Source organism: Leptinotarsa decemlineata, unplaced genomic scaffold (genome assembly GCF_025532065.1).
Source record: "Leptinotarsa decemlineata unplaced genomic scaffold, Ldec_3_MD MMD2_tig00003736_RagTag_RagTag, whole genome shotgun sequence".
NCBI lineage: Eukaryota > Metazoa > Arthropoda > Insecta > Coleoptera > Chrysomelidae > Leptinotarsa > Leptinotarsa decemlineata.
In genome coordinates, this window is record NW_027412593.1 from 4043049 (window position 1) to 4066642 (window position 23594).

The 23594-nt window shown below is 33.8% G+C and overlaps 1 protein-coding gene across 1 annotated transcript; it reads left to right on the top strand.

Moving 5' to 3' along the window:
- The first annotated feature begins 1036 nt into the window (after positions 1-1036).
- Positions 1037-19665, top strand: LOC111513685 (uncharacterized). The gene is made up of 3 exons (XM_074178289.1): positions 1037-1195; positions 2769-2975; positions 13860-19665. Exons 2-3 carry the CDS (start codon positions 2777-2779, stop codon positions 19541-19543), a joined length of 5883 nt encoding a protein of 1960 aa, XP_074034390.1. The 5' UTR covers positions 1037-1195; positions 2769-2776; the 3' UTR covers positions 19544-19665.
- Positions 19666-23594: the final 3929 nt, after the last annotated feature.

The following is a 23594-nucleotide window of genomic DNA, read 5'->3' on the forward strand; positions in this document are numbered from 1 at the left end:
GTGCAAGGAATATTTTCCGGCATATATTTATTTCTCTTAGTAAACTGAATATGACAGCGATTTCTTTTGGTTTCAACTTTGTATATAGACTGTTTCAACAAAATTTGTATTTCAGTGATTTCATCAATGTGTGAAATGCGACTATCACTTGAGCCTTTGGCTCACAGATGTCACTGTTACTGAAGAGAACCTAGACAATGGGAGAACCTCACACTATGCGCCATCCAGGTTTTATAACTGAAATATCAAAGTCAAGGAATGCATTATTCATTGACATAAAAATAAATATTAGTCATGCACATCCAAATATTCATTAGCTCATCCATTGATATATTAAAGGGAAAGTAATACAAATTATGAAACAACAAAAATTAATTGGCGCTCCACGGCGACTTCATTGATTCCAGTGGCATATTTGTTTTTTCAGCTGCAAGAAAACCTGGAAAAAACCTGCAGCACCAAATCATTTGAAGATCTTGATCTGCCGATGTCCTCTCTTTCATAAAACAAAATGTAGGGTGTCTCCAGAGGCTCCAATAAATTCAAGACATCGCCAGAACACTTAGTGATATAACAATCGTCAAACTTAAACCAGTCTGTTTCGTCTTTGACCATTGATCGTAATATACATCAATGCAAATGTGAAGAAAATCAGCTCTTCATTATACATTTGAATTGGTAGGTTTTGCAAATTTATTTGTATATCAAAAACAAGTACTGTGCTCTCATCACAAGAACTACAATGTTTTTCGTCCCCACGCGTTTTATCAACCAAGTTAGCGTCTTCAGGAAATGTCGTAAACGTTCTCAAATACAAAAGAAAAATTAAATCAACAGAATTTCAAGGTCTGTAAACGTGAAACGGAAGAATAAATCAAACTCTAACCAAATAATCTCGAAAATGAACTCTAACATTGCGAAAATTCTCAAGTTACGAAGTTTTATATCATGAATGATACTTGAAAAGAGCATACCATTTGAAGTTAGACAACACTGCTTGAAGCATAATTGTAAACCGGTCCTGATATCGTTCTGGGTTTTTAAATTTGACAGCTGATTCGGCTAAAACAGATGACGGTTGGAATAGATGGTATAATTCAAATATTGCTAGATGTAGTATACACGTGTTGGTTTTTTGTAGTGTGATTTTTAACGTTTCATTTAATATTTTTCAGATTTGCCAGTTTTTACAAACGTAAGTGGATGATCTTGATCTAATGATTCGTTTAATTTTTTTTGTCCTTTGAAAATTAAGGCACATTTTGGATGATTTTGTCAACTTTTTTTTTACTCTTAGAAAGTGGCTTCTGAATGTCTGTGCTCTATTTTATACCTTCAAATTCGTTTCTGATCAATGTTACTACATCAGGATGCTTTTATGTTCTTTTGTTCGTTTAACATACCATTCTAACCTATATCATATTGATAAAGGTAACCAGAATATTTCCTAGTAACAATCTTTGAAACATGTCTATTCACTTACATTTATAATGTACCTTCATGAATATCTGAAAGTCTAATGGAAAGCTACATGTTCCATTCTTTATTCACGATATCGCCAATGTTCTGTTCTTCAAAAATTCTGAAAGAAAATTTTCATCAGAGTACCGGTTTTTGATATACACTCACACATATATGTGAAATATTTTTAAAAATAACATAAGTACTTGTTGAAAATATTTGTGCCAAATTACTAATAAATTGTGAAATGGAATCATTCTTAATGTCTGGGCCATAACCTATTGATTGGACATTTTCAACCTTGGGTTGAAGGTCAGGATCACTGGATACCTCAGAGCTTTGAATATCTTTTTGGTTATTGAAATGTCCCTGTTGTTTGCAGCGAAAGCAATGTTATTTCTTCGCTTTCTGTTGTTCTCTACTTTTAGACTGGGCCAAAAAAATTTCTGATGAACTTGTAGTCTGTTGCTTTCGTCACAAAATTTGTTGATGTATGAGACCGAAATTTTCTAAATAAATAGTGATGTCTCATTTGCTGGAAACTCTTTCGAAATGAAAAATGTTGTGTAGATCATCAATTTATCACAAAGTTATTCATTTTAGCAGCTATATAAAGCAAGGGTGGCGTCTTTATTTGTTAAACATTTCAAAACTTCTTTGGTGTTTTCAAAACCATAATCCATAGTCTTGGTAGTCATAACTGAGAGGAAACAGATTATGACTTATCCTCTATTATCTTTTTATTTTCTCCCAAAGGTTATGTTTGTGGATTTTCAAGTCGAGTGTGTCTTGGATAACCTATTTCTGAAGGGGAATTTTTTTTGCCGTTTTAATGTACCAATTTTTTGGTGCATTAACAAAATGTAATCTTGCCTTCTCCAGTTAAAATGGTCCAGGCCACTTGTACAGTAAAGCTTCAGATTCCCCAATCTTCAACCAGTCTAGTGACTTCTTCTGCATCGAAGTATTCGATACTCTGAAACTGTGTTTGTAGGTGGGATTGACTTTGCTTTTAAAAATTTTCCATAGATTGCATCGAATCGGAACTTGTACTAAACTGTTACTTTACTGGTGCTGCTTCACGCTGTCTACCTTGCTCTTCTGGACCAACTGTACTTGACCACATCTTAAATATGTTGGAAATTTTGATGGCCAATATTTCGCAGTATTTAACAAATAGTTCCGAAACCAGTGTATGAAAAAAACAATATTTTTTTCATCCATCATCCCAAACACTTCTTGTCACCTCCTCTCCAATCTAAAATTGCCAAATAAAGAAGGCTATAAATGTATGTAACACTTTTCAGTCTAAACTATGCCCCGTGCTGCTGAATTGAAAGCTGAAGAAGGAGTAGTAAACTCACCTTTGAGAAGGTCTAGTCGAATTATTGCTGTAGCTTCTCCTGCTCCAGTCGAAAGTGGTAAAGTCGTTAAGGGAAGGCGTCTGTCAACATCGTCAGAAAATAATGAATCAGAAGAGAAGATTGAGAGTAAGGCAGTCCGATCGAAGAGAGGTTAGTAAGCGGAATTTTATTTCATTCTTCAAAGAGGAAATTAAATGTTGGCGAAGGTGCAAAGTTTACTCTTATCTTACAATATTCATCATTTGGGCTGTTTCATAATCGTAAAGGAATGTATAATTGAAGTTCAACAGTATGACCCAATATGTAATATGTCTATGTATGTTGGAACCATATGAAAAACTTTCTTATTATTCATTTTTTGAAAAAATACTTCATAAATAATTCTGCTAGAGATAAAACATAAAATGCAACCATCAGTTATCAAATTCTTTCAGTCATATGTGATTTTTGTCGAAAATTATGAATTGTACTCAAGAGTAAAGACCTTTCATTTTTGGCTAGCAAAAATTGTTTTTTTGAAAAAATTTGATCACGTTGATGTATGTAACTGCATCAATTTGCAATATTTTTTTATTTCTTGAAATTTATATTTACAGTAACAACGAAAATTCAACTGTAGTTTCGTTAAGAAACAAAAAGGTTATCATGTTTTTATTAATCTCAAAAGATAAATGTTCATTATTGAAATTAACATGAATTTATCTATGAAGCGGAAATGTGAAAAAATAATAAAACTTGAATTTTTATTGTAAATTAAGACAGTTGTATATTTCAGTGTGACTTTTGATTCAGAATAAGTTTTTTCAATAATAATTTGCAGTATTTTCAGAAATGAAGGTCAATTCCTCTTGAGCAGAGTTCATATATTTTGACAAACCTCGTATTCGACTGAAAAATTTGATATTCAAGGAATACATTTTAAGTTTAAGCTTTGCAGAACTCTCAATGGAGAATAACTTTCCACCTGAAGTCGATAATAAAAAAGTTTTGTATTTGGTTCCTACTCATTGAGACATACTGTATAAAGAATAGGGAACTTGAACAGAATGAAAACTTCAACAAGTATGAATGTCAACACAATAAAAAAAATAATGAGATAATTTGCACACATTTTTTTGGGCAATTAATTCCATATCTGCTTTTTTTTTGTTTTATATCAGATGAAAACACATCTTTCAATGAGGTTTTTTTCTGAATTGAAAGAGGTACATGTTCAGGAGAGAATACTTTTCAGGAAAAAAAAGATTAGGCTTTCTATTTCTCCACATTTATACAAAAAATTGGAAATTTTCCAAAAAAAGGAAGAAAGCAAATAATTCCAAAATAAACTCTACAAAAATGTGTAGATTCCCATAATCCTTTTGTATAAAGGTTTTCTTCTATTTTTGAAAATAAAATGTTTATACTGAAACAAAAATTTTTGCTTTTTGTTAGGTCCTGTGGAAATTTTATTGCGAATAGTTGAAAATATTTTCAAAAGTTTTATTCTTGATTGAAAACTTTTGAAAATAGTAAATATTTTCACTTTCAGTATAAAATTTTCCCTTAATATTACTATTGTTTCAATCCAATAGTATTCTTCTGAAAACATTGGTTTCACAGCTAAAACATAGTTACTTCCTTGAAATTAATAATCTCAGATAAAGAGCATTCTCTCAAATGTCAATTGTAAAGTATCCAGTTTTACCTGGCCTAACAGCTGTTCCATTGTTACTTACTCTTACTTGTTATTGAATGAAAAAGACCCATATGTTCATACAAAAATTGCATGGCTACCTTTCTGAAATTGCATTATTGTGTTCACAAAGAAGATTTTTTTCAAAGAAACATTTTCATGAGTTGGGTACTAACTAGCATCTTAAAGAAATTGTTTTTTCATTCCAATATTTTTATATCTCAAACTCACTAGGTGTTATACAGGGACACCTCTTATTTTGATAATGAAATATGTTATAGTAGGAGCTATCACAATTAACATGCAATACATTTTTTATGCCAATACATAAAAAATGAAAGCAAGTAAACAGTAAGAAGTATCTTAGAAAGATAAGACTAGTTTGAATGAAAGTTTAAATATATGTTGTTTAAAATATATTTTTTCCGTTGACCAGCTATCACACCCCTACGAACGACAACCCTCAGAAGTCAGAAGTGTGCGAGCTAAGGACTAACGAGATCTTACCTTTTAACGTGTGATTCCTAACACGGGTTGGACGGTATAGAGAATTACTTCAGTTTTTTCAATTAATGAATAGTTTGTTAATTGGACACACCTTTCGTTATTTCCATATTCAAGTGCTTTATAATAATGGCAACTCTCAGTAGTCGAAACTTTTGCTATCTACTGATTAACGAGGTATTACCTTCTAAAGTGTGATTGCTAGTAGGAAGTCTAGATATACATGATTTGTGATGAAGTATATGTTAATTCAAATCTAAGTTATTGTAGTGTGTATGAGAAATAGAACATGAATTTAAAAAATGTGAACATAGTATTATAAAAAAAATGAGTATACATTTGTCAAATTGAAAATTTTGAATATACAGGTGAAAGTTAGTAACAATAGCCGACTTTATTCATCACAATTTCACTTAACCATTTCAACACAAATTTTATTTTATAAAAAAAATGATTTAAGGACCATAACAAGAGATGGGTAGTTGATTCAATAATCAAACATCCTAGTATGTTATTGGGAGAATTGTTCGTTTTAAAAAATACATATCCAACTTTCTTGCCAGTCTATGAAGAGGCAAAGAGGAATCACCAAGCTGTAATTAGAGAAAAAAAGAAAAAATATTACCAAGATAAGTTATTGTATGCTCCTGACTTATCAGGAGCAGTGCCTCATGGAATGTGGTATCAGAATTAACAGATAAACATAGAACATACAATGATATAAATATTAGGTTGGATGACCAGCTGATTTCATCCATGTTTGATTCTTTTTTTATCAAGACTTCTACTGAGTTGGTGAATCAAATACACTCAGCAAACAATGCATTTGAAAATTTTGTTAACTTCAATCCTCACACGATGTATTTGACTCCATACACAGACGATGAATTGCTTGTATTATTAAATAATGAACTATAAAATAAAAATCGTCAGATCCAGATGAAATACCTATACTATAAAGAGTTCTTCCTGTAATTATAGTTCCTAACACATTTGATTAGTATGTCATTTATAGTAGGTGTTTTTCAAAATCATTCAAAAACAGAAAAAAATATTACCCATTTTCAAAAAGAAGGAACCAACATCAATGGAAAATTATCGCCCTATTATGGTCCCATGTGGATTTTCTAAAGTATTTGAATACGCTTTTCTTGAACTGTTCATTTTTAAATAAATATTCCAAAAAATAAACAAATACGGTAGTGTTTTCATTATTAAACAAAATCCTAGAATATGTTATCGGGGGAGACTGCCCAGCTGTGATTTTTTGTGATTTAAGTAAAGCATTCGACTGCATTAATCATAAAACACTTATTTCAAAATTAGAAATATCTGGTATAAGAGGGTTTTCTCTTAGTAGGCTGACTTCATTTCTTGATAATAGAAAACAATTTGTGTCAGTATAAGTCAATAGAAAAAATTAAATCTATAGAGTCAATTCTGAATGTCTGAATCTAAGTATGGATGTGCCACCCATTCCAAAAATGTTACTGTTTCTATTATTCCTGATGAAAGGTCATTGAAAACTTTCACTCTGTTATAGAAAAGAGAGTCCTTTATGATACTCGATGTTGGAGTAGATGAGACAATAAGAATAATAGAGTAAAAATAATCAAAATTTCATTTTCAATATAAAGTGTCATCACACTTTTTCCTTCAATCAGAAAATTTGATTTGACTTCTAATGTATTTATCATATGTGCTATGGAATGGCCGTGAAGACAGCCCTTTAGATTATTTGTAATGAACTTTATTTGTCAATGAATTTCACTAGTTCGGACTTCCATTGTCTACTATATAAAATGATTTGAAATCCCTGAAACAAGTAAAAAAGAATAATTAAAAAAGAATAGTTGAAAATAACAATTATATTAAGCAACAATAAACCTGAAATGAAATGATAGTGAAATAACCTACAAGTAAAAATATAATAATTGAATAAATAAAAATTAAAGGAATGAAAAAAGAAAATAATAAAAAAATAAAAAAGGGTAGAGATTCTAAGTCACGTTAGTTCACGACGTTTCGATTGTTGGTATCTACAATCGTCTTCAGGTGATGACTGGACTGATTCCTCCGAGAGATGACTATTTTATAGGTCGTTGAAATACTTTCACTTTCTCTACTTTCCATTTTCCGCTTCACTGATTCCGTGAGAGATGACCGTTTTGGCGGGAGTTGGTCATTTTTCGTTTGATGATGGGTTTCCATATGTTTCGTATATCTACGCTGGCCTGGCTGAATACGTTGTTGGACAACATGTATGCGGCTTCCTTAAATTTTCTCCTGAACCAATGTTCCTCTCTGTGCAAGATCTCAGCTTGAGACCACTCGATGTTGTGTTGATGGGTCCAAACATGGTCTGCTATTCCTGATTTGCTGGTTTCTCCTCGCTGTGTGTGCTTCTTGTGCTCGGCAATGCGAACATTCAATGGCCTCTTACTTTCACTAATATAGGATTTTCCGCACTCACAGGGTATCCGGTAATTGCAATTCTTGGAATCGCAGTCCGCGTTTGGGGGCCTGGTTTTCGTGAGGCTGCTACGGATAGTGTTACCGGATCTGAAACAGGTTCTAATGTTGTACTTGGAACCAATTCTTCTTATCCTCTCCGATAATCCTCTGATGTAGGGAAGTGCAAGCACTGGTTGTGATGGCTTCTCTTCCTTGCGAGGCTCCTGCTGTCTTTTAGCCAAAGTCTTTTCTACCATCGCTTTGGAGTATCCATTCCGCTGAAGATCATTTTTGATGATGTCTAGTTCCTTCTCGAGACCTTCCTTTGTATTACAGAGCCCAAAAGCACGGTCTAATATATTCTTGATGATTCCTCTTTTTGTCGATTGATGGTGGTTGGATTCGTGGTTCAGATACTGTCCCGTATCTGAAGTACATATTCGTACTGAGCATTTCCTTCCAAAAGTCATAGTTTTATATTTGCCTATGTTTAATAATAGTTCATTTTTCTGACGCCAATCATGTAACTCAGTGATATCGTTTTGTAATGATATACAATCAGAGTAGTCTTCAATCTTCCTGAAAATTTTGGTATCATCAGCAAAAATTTGTTTTTAGAGTTGATACTATCAGAAATGTCATTAACAAACAGAAGGAATAATAGTGGACCCAAGTTTGAACCTTGAGGAACCACGGAAGTTGCATTAAATATAAACGCTTTCATCAAAGTTTATTGTATAAGTTTGAAAATTCCCTTATGTAGTAACATTAGGTACAAATGAAAGTTCTCTTTTCTTCATTACGATTTAATTCCTTTGTATTCCACAAATGATTTTCTCTCACTAAGATATTGGAGGCTCCTCGAAATGCCAAAGCTTGATAATTTCATGAGCAATTGATGATGTGAAACCTGATCAAATGCTTTGCTGAAGTCTGTATACACCACATCAACTTGTTTACCTTGGTCCAGTTTGTCAGAAACATATTGTGTAAAAATACAAATATTTTTTACAGTGCCACAACACTTCCCAAAATCATATTTGAATTCGGAAATTGTGTTTCTTTCGTGCTTATAAATGAGGTCTGATAAAATTATTTCAACTAATTTCGAGTACACTGATATTATGGTAATCGATCTATAATTTACTATTTCCGAATGCTTGCCGGTTTTAAAGATAGCTTCCATATATTTGGGAAGTAACAATTTTTCAGTGTGAGGTTGTAAATGATACAGAGAGTGTTTGGATTGCAATGCTAGAAATTCCTCTATTGAATAGAAGCTATTTTCCAGAAGGTATTTTTTGTTACATTTTTAAAGGTGTTATAGCTATTGATATCCTTCACCTATATATTTTGGCAAGTTGTTATAAAGAAATATGCATTTATAAAATGTAGACTTTTTAAATGTTGCAGTTTTATGGGTAGTTATGATGACTTCCTAACATGTTAAAGTCAGACGCACAGAAATGGTGCTTTTCAAAAAAGTTACACATTTTAAAATGAAAATAGAATGGAAGGACAGAATAGAGTGTTGTTTGAAGACAGTCTTACATGACTCCCAGTATTCCAAATTAAATAATAGACTAATTATTCTTTTTTGAGTGAAAACTTTTACATTCACTAGTCAGTTCCCATGTTGCAATATTATTTGATATATCTATATGCATGGTATAAATTCAACAATTCCTTTTGGTCCAAAATTGGTTTCATCTGAAGAATTGTATAGTATGCTTTATTGAGTTGTTCACAAACAAAGTCTATGTGGAAGGAGAAACTAAGGTCTGAGTTAAGCCATGTCCGGAGTAACTTGATGCTGTCACTGAATATTAGTTTTTTATAAAATATTTTTGTAACTGGCTTTCTCATATGGAAATTTATGCAGGTTGTCTTATCAGTATTTAAAATGAGTCGATTTTTTTGACACCATTGTTTCATTTCATTGAGAGTTTTTTCTATATTACTGTGCAATTCTTCAAGGGTTTCTCCACAGGCTGTAACTGTTGTGTCATCGGCAAACATTGTTACTTGTCCCGCGGTAATATTGTTGGGAATATCGTTTACAAATAGGTGAAAATTAAGGGTCCCAAGACAAATCTTCGAGGAACACCAAGAGAAATAGTGCGTACATTCGATAGTTGTTCTACTTTGATGAGAATACTTCTGTGAGAAAGATAGACTCAAACCTTCTTAACCTTCTCTAATTTGAATTTTATGTTTTAGCATTAAAAAGCTTTTGAGAAATCGAACATAAGAAACACAACATATTTTCCTCTATCTCAAACCTTCTTAACAAAACACCTCTTATACCCAGATAACTAAGTTTCTCTAATTTGAATTTTATGTTTTAGCATTCAAAAGCTTTTGAGAAATCGAACATAAGAAACACAACATATTTTCCTCTATCTCAGGAAATGTAAACATAATTCTGTAAATGGTATGTGGCTGATTCCGTTGATTTATTTTTCCTGAAACCATGTTGAGGAAGCGTTCACAGATCATAGCGTTCTACAAAACTGATAACTACTTTGTACACACAATGTTCAAGCACCTTTGAAAATTCTGTGAAAAGAGGTATTCGGCGGTAGTTATCTATTGTTTATTTGTCACCTTTTTTGTGTAGGGGAAATACTAGCGAAATTTTCATCAAGTTAGGAAATTCTCCTTCGGCCAGAGATGAATTGATTACTTTTTTTGTAATCTTTTTTTTTGTTGGGTTGCATGGTGCTCTTCGTCTGGGAGCTTATGGGTCATAAATTAGGAGGGAACTTTTAAATATTGATATTGACATGGGCGCCACCGGATTTTGTTATTATGTTATTTAGAATTATGTCAAATACGGAAAACATAATTTGACTGAATAGTTATAAGACAAATATCTTCAAATACTACGTAGAATATTATTCCAACCTTGTTGAGAAATGAAAAATACCTACAGATAAAAAAATTCAATTATTTGACCATTCGAATAAAAATGTAGATGAAAAACGAATTTTCGGTGTGGTATTCTATGTTTAAATTAGCATGTGCATAGTATTGTGTTCAGCCTAACAAAATTTGTCAAGATATTTTTTCTTTGTTACCGTGAAACGAAAGTTTCATAATAATAGTAATAATAATAATTGTAATTTTGCCTGGTTTGGTGATCCAAACAGGTGCACTCACCAAACATTAGTTATCCATGTCAAAAAAACGTTTAAAATATATGTGTCAGACAACATAGGTTCAAACGAAAATGAGGACTAACCAAATGAAAGCACATACACCACAGACACATTAAAAATGAAAACGATATCAACTGATTAGGAATGGACGTTTTTGTTTGCCTTTTAAAAAAAATTAATTATAAACAATAGAAGGATATCAAATTACACAGGATGGTGGAAACTTATGTGTATTCAAATTACGATTTAGTAAATTAAAATAAGCACTATTCAGTCCTTCCATGTCCCTTCTAGTGTTAACACTTTTTTGTTTGAAAATGTGAATCATCTCACTAAACAGTCGTTCTAATAAAGGTTGAATATCTAAAATCTTGTGGTTTGCAAAGTCAAAACTGTGATTGTTTTCTTTTTAAATCTGGTTAGGTGTTCTCAATATCTTAGTGTCTAAGAAGGCTAGAGAATTGTCTTTTTCCAATTCTGCTGTGAATTTCAAATTTGGGTGGAAGCTTTGAAAAACATCAATAATTTCGATTTTTTTATTCATGGGTATTGAAGTGAAAATGTCATCAACATATCTTTTGAAAAACGGAACTGAAAAAGACAATTGTTCTAGACTACGTTGTTGAAATTCAGACATCACTAGATCTGCAAATATAGGTGACATACAGTTTCCCATTCCTAGTCCGGATATTTGTTTATAAAAAACTCCGTCGTAGTTAAAATAGTTCGACTTAATGCAAAATTCAAATACTTTTATAAATTTATTTAGAGGTAAACTAGTGAATTCTGAGATTTGGGGCCATCTTTTAATAATAATTCAATTGTGAGATCCACAGGGATGTTGGTGAAAAGGGATTCTACGTCTACAGATATTAAAATAAAATCGTCAGGTATTTTTTGTCCTCGAATAAAAGCAGAAAAATCAAAAGAGTCTTTCGCATGATGATCATCTTTGTTATTCAAAACCAGTTTTTGAAATTTCACTAACCCACTTTGATATTTTATATATAGGGGAATTTATAAAACTGACAATTGGTCTTAAAGGCATCCCTTTCCTAATCATTTTGTCCATTCCTAATCAGTTTGTCTCCCTTGATATCGTTCTCATTTTTAATGTGTTTTGTGGTGTATGTGTTTTCATTTGGTTAGTCCTCATTTTCATTTGTACCTATGTTGTCTGACACATATATTTTAAACGTTTTTTTGACATGGATAACTAATGTTTGGTAAGTGCACCTGCACGTCCGAAACGTTGGCATAAAACTAAATTGTTTATCTACAACATTTTTGATCCCTTTCCCAACCAATAGAAAAATCCGCATTTGATAATTGTAATTTATTGAACAAAATTACAATTTTGCTCAACTGGCTATCGATCGAAGTCCTTCCGCCCGTGGAACGAAATTGCTTTTAAATAACATAGCTTATTTTACAATATAAAAAAAATTATATGGATATAAAAATGAATAAACAAAACAATTTCCTTAATAAAGTTGTGTTAGTTTTTCTAACAGTGTTTCTGTTGAGTGTCGATGTCATACTCTTGCAGGGGGGTTTCTTGTCACAGCATACTTTCTAATGATTTCTACATTGTCGTCTTTTCTAGCAAACTTCTCGAGTAAGTGAATAGGGATAAATTATCAAAATTAAATTTTGTGGAATGGGATCTCATCTTAAAATACTTACTAGCAGTGTGATCAATAGTTATCAAGGAACATTTATAATAAACCAAGAATAAACGTGTTACTAATATCAAAAAAAATTTTGAAAGTCTGGAATTTATATCCCACGGAGGTTGAAATGTTTGAATGATGAACTTCTCGTAAAATGTGTCCCTTCAGATTATATTCTTCAGATCTCTGTTTGGAAAAATTGGTCTGCAGAGACACAACCACACATATTTCATGAAAATGATATAAGTTTTTCTAGTAGAGTCCGCAAAAGGAACCCTACGAAAGGTATACGCTTAAATATTCACATTATTAGAAGATGGGCCGACTTTTGTGTACCGATGCGAACTAAAAATCTCATCAGTGTAGGAACCTTAACTGGATTGAGCGAAATGCATAGATTGAAAGAGATCTATTTTGATTTGTGTTTTTATCATATCAGACGTATATACAGTGTACATCTATGTTGTCAAGGTTTCCCTAATCCGTGGTCAAGCAAGAAAATAAAACGCTACATTGTTAGAGGGAAAATATTATAGTTATGCATAATTTTCGGCAGCTTCGGTGACAATTCATCAATCCCAGAGCATGCTTTATTTTTTAGTGATATGATGATGTTTGATATATCAGTCTCTGTTAGATAGGAGACAAATGTACTGTTTGGAGAACGAATACAAACTGTACACGTGATTGAAGAGTTATCGCCGAAAAGGGAATCTGTTTTACTTTTGCACATATTCGAAAAATAATCTGCAAATTTATCAGCTACTTCTTTTTTATTTATTATCAAACGTTCATCACATTTCAGAATAATTATTTCTTTATCTTTATTTCTATTTGAGTTTTCATTGATACTATCCATGTTTCTTTGAGTTTTCATTGATACTATCCATGTTTCTTTGATTATATTTGGAGCTCTTATGGCTGTTTTCTGGAAAATAAATATCGACTGAGTGTAGCAAGAGTGGCCCCAAATAATTAGACCGTAAGTCATAATACAGTGAAAGTAAGCAGAGATGGCTGCCTCCAAGTTCACTAGCAATTTCATCCGTCTAATTGCAAATATTGCTTTTGATAACTTGCTTGTTAATTGATCTACATGAAGTTTCTTCCAATTTAAATTGGGATCGATAATAATATGTCTTAGAAATTTTACGCTCTGAGTGGCAGTATTCTTGGTATTGAAAACAAGTGTCTGAGTTTTGCGTGTGTTTAAACTTAGTTTGTTTGCTGTGAACCACTCGGTAGCTTGATTGATGTTTGATCCTATCATTTCATCGATTCTTGTAGAATTATTTTCGATTCTGGTTGCGAAAGTAGCATCATCAACAAACAAGGTTGTTAATGCGTTTATGTTTTTGGGTAGGTCATTTATATAAATCAAAAACAGTAGCGGTCCTAAAACGCTGCCTTGTGGGGCACCTTTATGTAAACATTATAAAAAATTTCAACTTGAAATATCACACCATCTTAATGGTTATTTCTAATAATATCGTGAGCTTTTTTTATTATATTGTATACTCTTGATTGCCAAAGTTTCTTTGAGAGTGATGTGTTATATATTTTTCAGCTACTTCGATAACCAAAGAAAGTGCAGAACTCAAAGCCGAACCTGCCAAACCAAGAACTCGAAGGTCATCTGCATCTACTGAACCCGCAGTACCAGAAGGAGAAAAGAAACAGCCAATAACAAGGAGAAGGTCATCAGCTACGGAAGAAACATCTCAGAAAGGGAATGAACCAGTTAAAGGCCGACGAACTTCAATCACATCAAAAAATGCAGAAGTTTCTGAAAAACCTGCTGGTTCTAGTGAGGAAGAAGGAAAGTCAAGACCTGTTACACGACGCAGCTCGATTTCAAAGGAATTATCGGAAGAAACAGAAGGAACAAAACCTTTAACGAGAAGCCGTCGAAAGTCGATTGATATAGAGGTTGAGGTATTAGAGAAGAAACCAACAAGGCAAAGAAGGGCTTCAACTGAGAAGCCAGAAGAACCTGAACAGAAAGTATCTAAGCACACGCCTGTCAAAAATAGAAGGAGGCCCTCTATCACCGACAATGCAGCTGTATTGGAACCCATCGAAGAGAAAGAAGGAGAAAGAAAAAGTCTTTCACCGATACCAGCAAATGACAAAACTCATCATAGTTTGACTCCAGTTAAAAAAAAGCATGAAGCTATCAAAACTGACCTAGATCTTAGTATTATCAATGAGTGTAGTTTTACAGAAGGAAATGATAGTCATACTGAGGAAGCAAGATCTGCTGAAAACTGTGTAGAACTTCCTGCTGAAATAGATCCATCTAATGCGGCATGTGAAAAAGAAAATGATGAAATTGAAAATAGTACAGTGGCCCCTGTTCAATCAACAATGTTATCTACTGAATCAATAACAATATCTGCAGAATCAACAACTTCTCCTTCTGAAAAAATAACTTCATCTACTGAATCAACAATGTCAGTTGCTGAGTCAACAACACCCCCAAAAGACTCTAAAACTGTTGAAAGGAAATCAACCACACCCAAGAAATCACCTAGGTTTAGATCAAATATTGACTCGGAAACAGTCATTGATGACAGTACTAAAGATCGAGATGTAGATTCTGTTTTACCAGACCAAAAAGAAGGCTTTGCAAATGAGCAGTTGACTGAGTTGAACCTGAGTCAATCCAAAATCGATGATGAAATAAAATCACCAAAGAGGTCACTAGTTACACCCAAAAAAAGTTCACCAGAACAGGCGTCACCTAGAAAGTCTCCAAGGCTTCAGACTAAGAAAAATAATGAAATCAAAGCAAATGACAAAACGCTCGATAATGATGAGATTATTGGCAATATGAAAAAAATTGAATCTGCTGACGATAAAATCCGATCTTCATTAACTAATAAAGAAAGCTCTCGATCTTTAGAAAAAAATATGGGTGTTCTAAAGAAGAAAGACTCTGAAGGTTCCCTTCAAGAAGTGTCAAACTTCGAAAATGATTCAGTGTTTTCTCCAAGAACCACAAATTCCAAAGAAGTTTCAGGAAGAAACTCTGTTACATACATCAGTACAGGATCAGAAGGTTCATTTCAATTGCATCTATCTAATAGCAGATTGGACTCTTCTCTAGGAGAAACTGAAGATGGGGGTGAGTTGAATATTTCAAAAACTAGTAACAGCAGTGATAAAGAAAATACTGCAGTCAATATTGTTAACGATTCAAGTAACTCTAAAAATTCACTAACATCTGAGAAGAAAATTCTAGGAGTTTCAACTGTTTTAAGCGAGAAACAAACTGTAGCCAGAGTTTCTAATGTGTTTCAACCTAAAAATTTGGATTACAGCTATATGGAGCCTATGGATGTAGACAAGACATCAGTGGACTTGGAGTCAACAACTTTTGAAAAATTTGATCAATCACTAGGTCCTAAAGATTTGACAGATGATTCATTCAATGAAAGCTCTAAATTGAATACTAGCCTGCCTTTTGTAGAATCGTCCAAAGTTATTGAAAGAGTTGAGATTACTGAAACTGTTGAAGCCAAGGTTGATGTTAGTGATGCAGATCTTACAACCGATGAACTTACTACCAAAGAATCCAATATGGATATTTCCAAGGCATCTTGTGATACACTTCCGGTAGAATCTGAAGAAGCTTCAAGCACTAGTGATCCCCTAACTAACTTGATTGCAAACAATGAAAATGAGCTGGTCATGAACAATTCGAATGGAGATAAACCCACCATGCTTGAAGAATCTATAAGTACACCTGCAGAGCAGGGTTCTTTAAAAGTAGTTGAGAAAGAGTCAAGTGATGTGGTATTATCAGAAAAAACACCTTCGTCCCCTGATTATGAATTTCAACTTCCCTCTGATGATGAAATTGAAAATACCCAATTACCTCAAAATTGTTCTGAAGTTGATAATAAGTCTCCAAGAAATTCTGAATCAGAGATGGATCCTTCGAGAACAGAAAAGGTGTTGCAAAAAGAAACGGAAACCGAAAAATTTGTAGAAGTTATTGGAGACAAGGCATTGGAATCCTCTAACGAAGAAAACATTAGTAAATTACCTTCTAGTCATAATGAACAGTCTTCAACAACTTCTGACTTGCATGAATCCAAAGGACAATCAGATGAGCAAAAGGAACAAGGCACAATAGAAGAAATGCAAAGTCAGGTTATTGGAGACAAGGCAGTGGAATCTTCTAACGAAGAAAACATTAGTGAATTATCTTCCAGTCATATGGACCAGTCTTCAACAACTTCTGAGTTGCATGAATCCAAAGGACAATCAGATAAGTCAAAGGAACAAGACACAATAGAAGAAATGCCAAATCATGTTGAAAGTACTGAAAGTGAAAAATCCTTTGGCAATGCCAGTAATCAATCAGATATGAAAATCAATAAGTCGAAACTAGTAAATGAACAAATTAAAGAAGATGAGACGCATCAAATAAATAATGTAGATGAAACTAATATTGTTCTTGTCGATGATAACACCAAAGAAGATGAAACTTATATAAGAAAGGTTGATCAAAAGACGGAATCAGATGATGAACCAAATGGTGGACAGGATACCATAGCTAAAATTGCAGATCTCACAACAACTGATGCGGGAGAAATGAGTGAAAATAGAATACTAGAAGGAGATATTGAAGTTGAAGGAATGGTTGAAAATGAACCTGAATTTATTAAATCTGAACCAGTCATGTCAGATACCAAAAGTCCATCTAAGATTAAAGACAGTACTACTGAAAAACAATCAAACAAGTCCCGTGAATTCGAATGCTTCAGTGGAAGTGTTGAAGAAAGTGAAATATTGAATACTGATGAGGAAGTTGCAAAGCATGTGTTAATAAGGAAAAATAAAGAGTCAGTAATTACAGAAAGTTTGAATGAAATTTCCTTTAGTACTGAAAATAAAGTTACCGAAATTGACCTTACAAACAATGAAGAAAATGTTACCGAAAAGGACTGCTCTGAAGAAATAAGAAAAGAATCCGAATCTGTTCCATCTCTTTCTACAAGCGACAAGGAAAAAACTAAAATATCTGTAAATACAGAAGTGAGCGAACCAGATTTCAAAGCTGCATTGGTAGAGCGACCTCCAGTTGAAACTGAAACTCCCACAAAATTAAAAAAGCTCAAGAAGAACAAGAAATCTAGGGAATCAAAAGGAAATGTGTCAGATATGGAACCAGAACCAAATGAGGTATTGGTAGAACAACAGTCAATCATAACTGATACACCGAAAAAGAGGAAAGGAGACAAAATTGATGCTGACGTCGAAGATGAGTCAGAAGAAATTGAAAATGGCAATGGTAACCTTCAGACATTAGATGCTTCCATCAATACCTTACTCGAAGAAGCAAAAAAGAAAATTAAAATTGATACAGAGGCGATTGCTGAAATGATGGCCAGTGCAGTCCAAATAATATCAAAAGATAATGAAAGTTCCTCAAAGGAAGAATTGGTTGCTAAGTCAAAGTTATCTGAGACTAAGAAAAAAGATAATGAAGTAGATGATACAATTGAAACTGAAACAACTAAGTGCAGTATTAAGAAATTATCAAAAAAAGCAAAGAAAAAAGCACTGGCTGTAGATTTAGCAAACGATTTAAGTGATTCAAAATTCAATGTAGATGAACATACCCATAACAGTTCAGAAAACTCAATCAAGTCCCTGAGAACAACCAAGAAGTGTAAAAGATCTAAACAAAGAAAAGAACATGAAACTGCATCTGATGCCAAAACAAAAGATCTTGTAGAGACTAAAAAGACCCCACAAAGTTCCTTGAATGAAGATGATTCAGAAGAAATTGAAAATAAAAAACTAGATTCTGAAAATTCAGAAACTGAAAAAGACATCTTGGAAGGATATTCAAACCCCAAATTGGACGAATTTTTATCAAAAATGAGTTCAAATTTGAAAGAAGAAAATGAAAGTGAAGAAGATGAAAACGAAGATGAAAATGAAGAAGAGGATGAAAGTGAAGAAAATAGCTTTTTCTTAACCATGGCAGAAGAAGGCGAGGAAGACACACCTTCTGATGACAGTAATGATATAATTGATGAGGGGGAATCTATAAATACTACAGAATCAGAACGTGAAACTGACGATGACTATGATGAAAATGATTCTTTTATTTGTGATGAAGATATAATCGACCTACTGTCTGGAGACGAGTATGATTTGGGAAATGAGAAAACCAAAAAAAAACCCAAGTCTCGCATCATCAATGTTGAACATTGTGACAGTGAAGTCATCAAAATTCAGCGTAAAGAAAAACCCGAGAAACCAAAGAGGAAATCTAGAATAATTTCAGTTGAGAGTTCTAGTGAAGATGATCAAGAAGTTATTCAGTCTTTGGACAATAAGGCTACCAGGGAGGTGAAAGATGAAGAATGTGTTGATAAATCCATTAATAAAAGGAAATCTTCTATCACTATTATTGAAAATATTAATGTCAATGACATCAAGGATACTGTTTTGAGTCAGAGAATACACCACTTGGTTGACAGTTTTTGCACAACCATCCCTAATAAAGCCGATATTTCCATGAATCTTTCTCTGGAGTATGCCGGAGATGAAGAGAAAGAGATTTCAGGGAAAAAACAAAAGGAAAAGTTGGCTGAACCTTCAACCGAACCAAAGGAAGAAAAATCACCCCAACTTTCATCAGAGGCAAAGAAAGTGAAATCGCCTCAGGAAACAACCCTTAAAGAAAAGAAAAATAACAAGAGAAGCAGTAATTCTAAAAACCAATGTACAGTATTGACAAAGAAACCAAGGCTGAGTGTTAGCCTCACCGATACTAATGATTTGGATGAAGATACAGTGAAGAAGCGAAAGCGCTTTAGTAAAAGTCTTGATGATGAACTCAATGTGAACAAAAGTAAGAAAAAAAGTAAAACTGAAAAAAAGGAAAAAGCTTCGCAAGTTCGAGACAAACGAAGATCTTCATTATCTGGAGATGATCTTAAACAGTCTTTCAATCTTCTCAACCAGCTTATCACTGATGTTAAGAATAGACCAAGAAGGATTGTTAAACCAAGCACTAGTAAGGTGGATACAGATAATGATCCTTGGATAGTTGATATTGTGAATGTCAAACCTTCGACAAGCATTGTTAGCGAGACGGAAATTGATAATTATAAAAAGAAAAAGGTACACCCGAAAGATTTCAGACATCAAATGTTGTATGATTCCTCCCGAGTGAGAAGAATTGAAACTAAAAAACTATTGAAGAAGAAAGGTGTCTACAATTGAACTTTATATTTTCATAATGTCTTTTATTTAATTATATAAACTTTTGTTTTTATATCGCTAAGGCTGATGAACGTTATTTTTGTACTGTATTTGTTCTGTTTATTAATACTTGATACATTTTATTTATTGTTTTCTTTGTGTTAGTGAAAAATTTTGTTATCCACAGTTCTGTAAATTCATTTCAAAATATTTCAAAGAAAAAATATGGAAAATTAACAACATTATCGGTAGGGCGTTAGCCCGTCGGGTTAAAGTGGATGCTTTGCTCCACTCACTCATTCGTCCACACTATCGTCCAACCTGTGTTAGAATAGAAATCACACGTTAAAAGGTAAGTCCTCGTTAGTCCTTGGCTTGCACAAGTTTCGACTTTTGAGAAATGTCGTTCGTATTGAAAAACCGATTTTAACAGATTATTGGAAGAATGTATACCATACGGTACTTTTCTATTCAACAAGTCGTCTTTTTTTGTATAGGAAATCAGAGTTCTATGCATCTTTTTGGGAATTACCACCCACCACAATCTGAAAAATGAATATTTTAATGTAGAACTTTAACAGATGTAGAACGTAAACTGGAATAGAAAATTTTAACACTACGTGATGATGATCATAGTCTTGGGAACTTTATGTTGAGTCTTCACGAACGTACTTGTTGATACAACTCTCAAAATTATGTTTCTAAATTTTAAAACATTCTTTATTCTATCATTTATTGCCGTGTTCCGCAAAGAAAACTGCAAAAAGAGATTTCCATGCTAGCACTCACCAAAGATTATATTATTAAAACTGTTCAATTAAAACAGGAAATAACGCTATGCCTAATACAATCACTCTTAGTGATCGTACTGCTGCTAATGGGATCGATATTGTCAACCTTTTGCTCCCGTCTATTCTTATAATACTTATATCCAGGGTTAACGTGTAATAATCACATTGAAATCTCGAAAATCTATAAAAAACAGTCTGAACTTCGGTCCTGATGGAATTCCACTTTCTTTTCTTAAAGCATTTAACTTTATTTCATTTCGCTCACTATATTCATTATCATCAGACAAATTTCTGGACTACTGGAAAACCTCATCTGTTATCCCTATATATAAATCCAAGTGCACTTGTAACTGAAAAGGAAGAAAGAAGTCAGTGATGAGACTTGAGAGTCAGATAGATTACGACCCCGTCGTCGGGTTATACAACTCCAGTTTCAAGTGGTTCTTGAAAATAGCTTCAAAGCAGAATCCGAAACGTCGGCTTCTGCTTTGAAACCGTAATCCATGAAGGCACTCCCTGTAGTTTCGTCATTTTTGAAAGCAGAGATTTGATTTTTGGTACAGGCCTCGTCCGCTGGGAGTGGAATACTGCGATAACTTGAGAAGTCAATTCGCCAGAACTCGCACGAAAATTACGTTGTGCTTCCAGCAGTGGTGGTTTGTAGAAGCACCAGTAATGAGTGAAACACACTTTGAATGACTGACTACTTGAACTCAACACAAATAAAAGTTATTCTCACCGTACTATAAGTTTTATTCGAATAGAAAGCTGTGAGCTTGGAATTACAACACAAATGTTTATACCGAGTGTTCCATCTCAGACGAGCCACCCCATTTATTTCTTATTCCATAGTGAGTGGTAAAATTTCCCGAAACATGATTTTGTTTGGGGGACATCTTTTGACGTATATTTTAGGCTTGAACGAGCAACCCCCTAATAGGGGGCTCTTCAACCCCTCAAACTTGAATAGGGGAGAGGGGTTGAGTGATACTTTATTTGAAAGGTCTTGAAAGCCTCTTTTCAACGGTGTATGAGAAACGTAAATTTGATGAACCGTTTTCGCCAAAAATCTATTTTGCAGCTCGAATGAGCCACTTTGAATAATTTGGTTATTTTTACAATGTAGAAGCCCATTTTTATTAAGCCCTTATTACAAACTCAATTGTCAAAAAATTACATTCTTGAAAAATTTAATTGTGTCCAATGTTCAAATTGTTCTCCATTGACTTCCATACAATAATACTTTCTCTCAAACTAATGAATAAAAAAACAGCAAAACGTTTCCTAATCTTGCCTCAATTTTTTTGTGCTTAGGTTATCTGGTTGTAACGTTTCTTCTCGATCATTTCAGAATTGAAATCAATCTGTTATTACTTTGCTGATTTATTTAAAATTTCAAAAAATATGGTGTACACATTGCAAGAACGTGTTGAACTGGTTAGCCTTATTACCAAAAACAAAATTGTGCCCGAGCGGCTGCAAGGATATTTAACCAAAACCATCCTGAACGTAACGTTCGTCATAAGTACGTACTGGAATTGAATTCAAAATTTGTGGAGACTGGTTCAGTAATGGCACCCATTGGAATTGTGAATGATGAAGGAGCAGCTGTGGCGGTATTAGGACATGTCCAACTTATGCCAAACACGCAATCTGTACAACTTTCTGCTGTTTCCGCTATTAGTCAATCTAACGTTTTCAGAATTTTACATAGACACGAATTCCATCCGTACAAAATTAAATTAATTCATGAATTGAATGATGATGATTGGGATCGAAGGCAAGAGTTTTGCGAAATTATGGCCGAGCGTATCAACAATAACCCAAATTTCTTGTACAACGTTTACTTTTCTGACGAATGCACTTTTTTACTTAATGGAGAGGTTAACCGGCATAACTGTAAAATTTGGAGCGATTCAAATCCTCGTGTATTTCGAGAAGCTCACACTCAACATCCAGAATAGCTAAACGTTTGGGTAGGAATTTTGGGAGACCACCTAATTGGACCTCTGTTTATTCCTGGGAATTTAACTGGCGAACGTTATCTTGAAATGTTGGAAAATGCGATTGATCCGTTAATAACTGAACAATTAGAAAACGATCCCCTACTACTTGAAGAACAATTGCATTTCCAACAAGACGGAGCTCCTCCGCACCAGTTCGCCAATACCTCAATTTGCAATACCCCGGTCTTTGGATTGGAAGAAGAGGTACTATGGAGTGGCCTGCCCGATCTCCTGACTTGAACCATCTGGACTTCTTTTTGTGGGGACATCTCAAGTCCAAGATTTCTGTGACTCGCCCTGAAAATTTGGACGAACTACGCCAAAGAATTGTGAATGAGTGTCGTCAAATAACTTCAATTATGCTGAACCATGTCAGAGACGATTTTCAGTCAAGATTGTATTATTGTATGGAAGTCAATGGATGACAATTTGAACATTTGATTTAAACACGCCACGGGGTGGCTCGTCTGAGATGGAACACCCTATATATTAAAGCTATGACATTGTCAAAGGCATATAGATTAAATACGAGAAAAACTCTTATTAATCTTAGATAATTCTCGGATAAAATTCATAATCATCAAAGATATTTCCCGGCTACAATGCTTACAGGTTTTCGTCTAGGAAACCAACAAAACAAATTATAAAATGCAATTATTCATTAAAAAAGATAATAATCGAGAAAAAATGGATGTCAGCAAATACCGGTTCTTTTCTGTTATTCATTGTGAAAGATTAGGTTCGAGAAAAAAGAAATGTCAGCAATTGCCGGTTCTTATCTTCTGATGTATCCGAAATAAACAAAGTAGTTCAGGGTTGGCTTGAGGAACACGTAACTCGAACGATCCAAATACATGGATCGGTAGGGGACCGCGTCCACTAGGCCCGTATCGTTCGTCAGTTTTCGTCCGAATTGCGAACCGATCCCGTTCTGCTTGGATTTGATTGCGATCTAGTGCAAAAATAGTTACAATTGTATCAAAATGTGTTGTTTCTCATTCGAAAATAAAAAAAGTGGTGGTCATCGTCGATTTGATGACCATGCCACAAATGAGAAAATTCACCGAACTAACTTATCAAAGGTGATAACGCCAAAGCGAAAAATTCTTCATCAGATTAATAAAAAAAACCGTTTCAAAGAACCATCTCGCCTACTACGAATACTGAGGCAATGGACGATGTGCATCGCACGATTTCGTACGATCGGCGTTCGCATGAATTTGTTGCTTCGCAGTTCTTTGCTCCTATAACCAATAATGATTGAGAGTAAAGCGC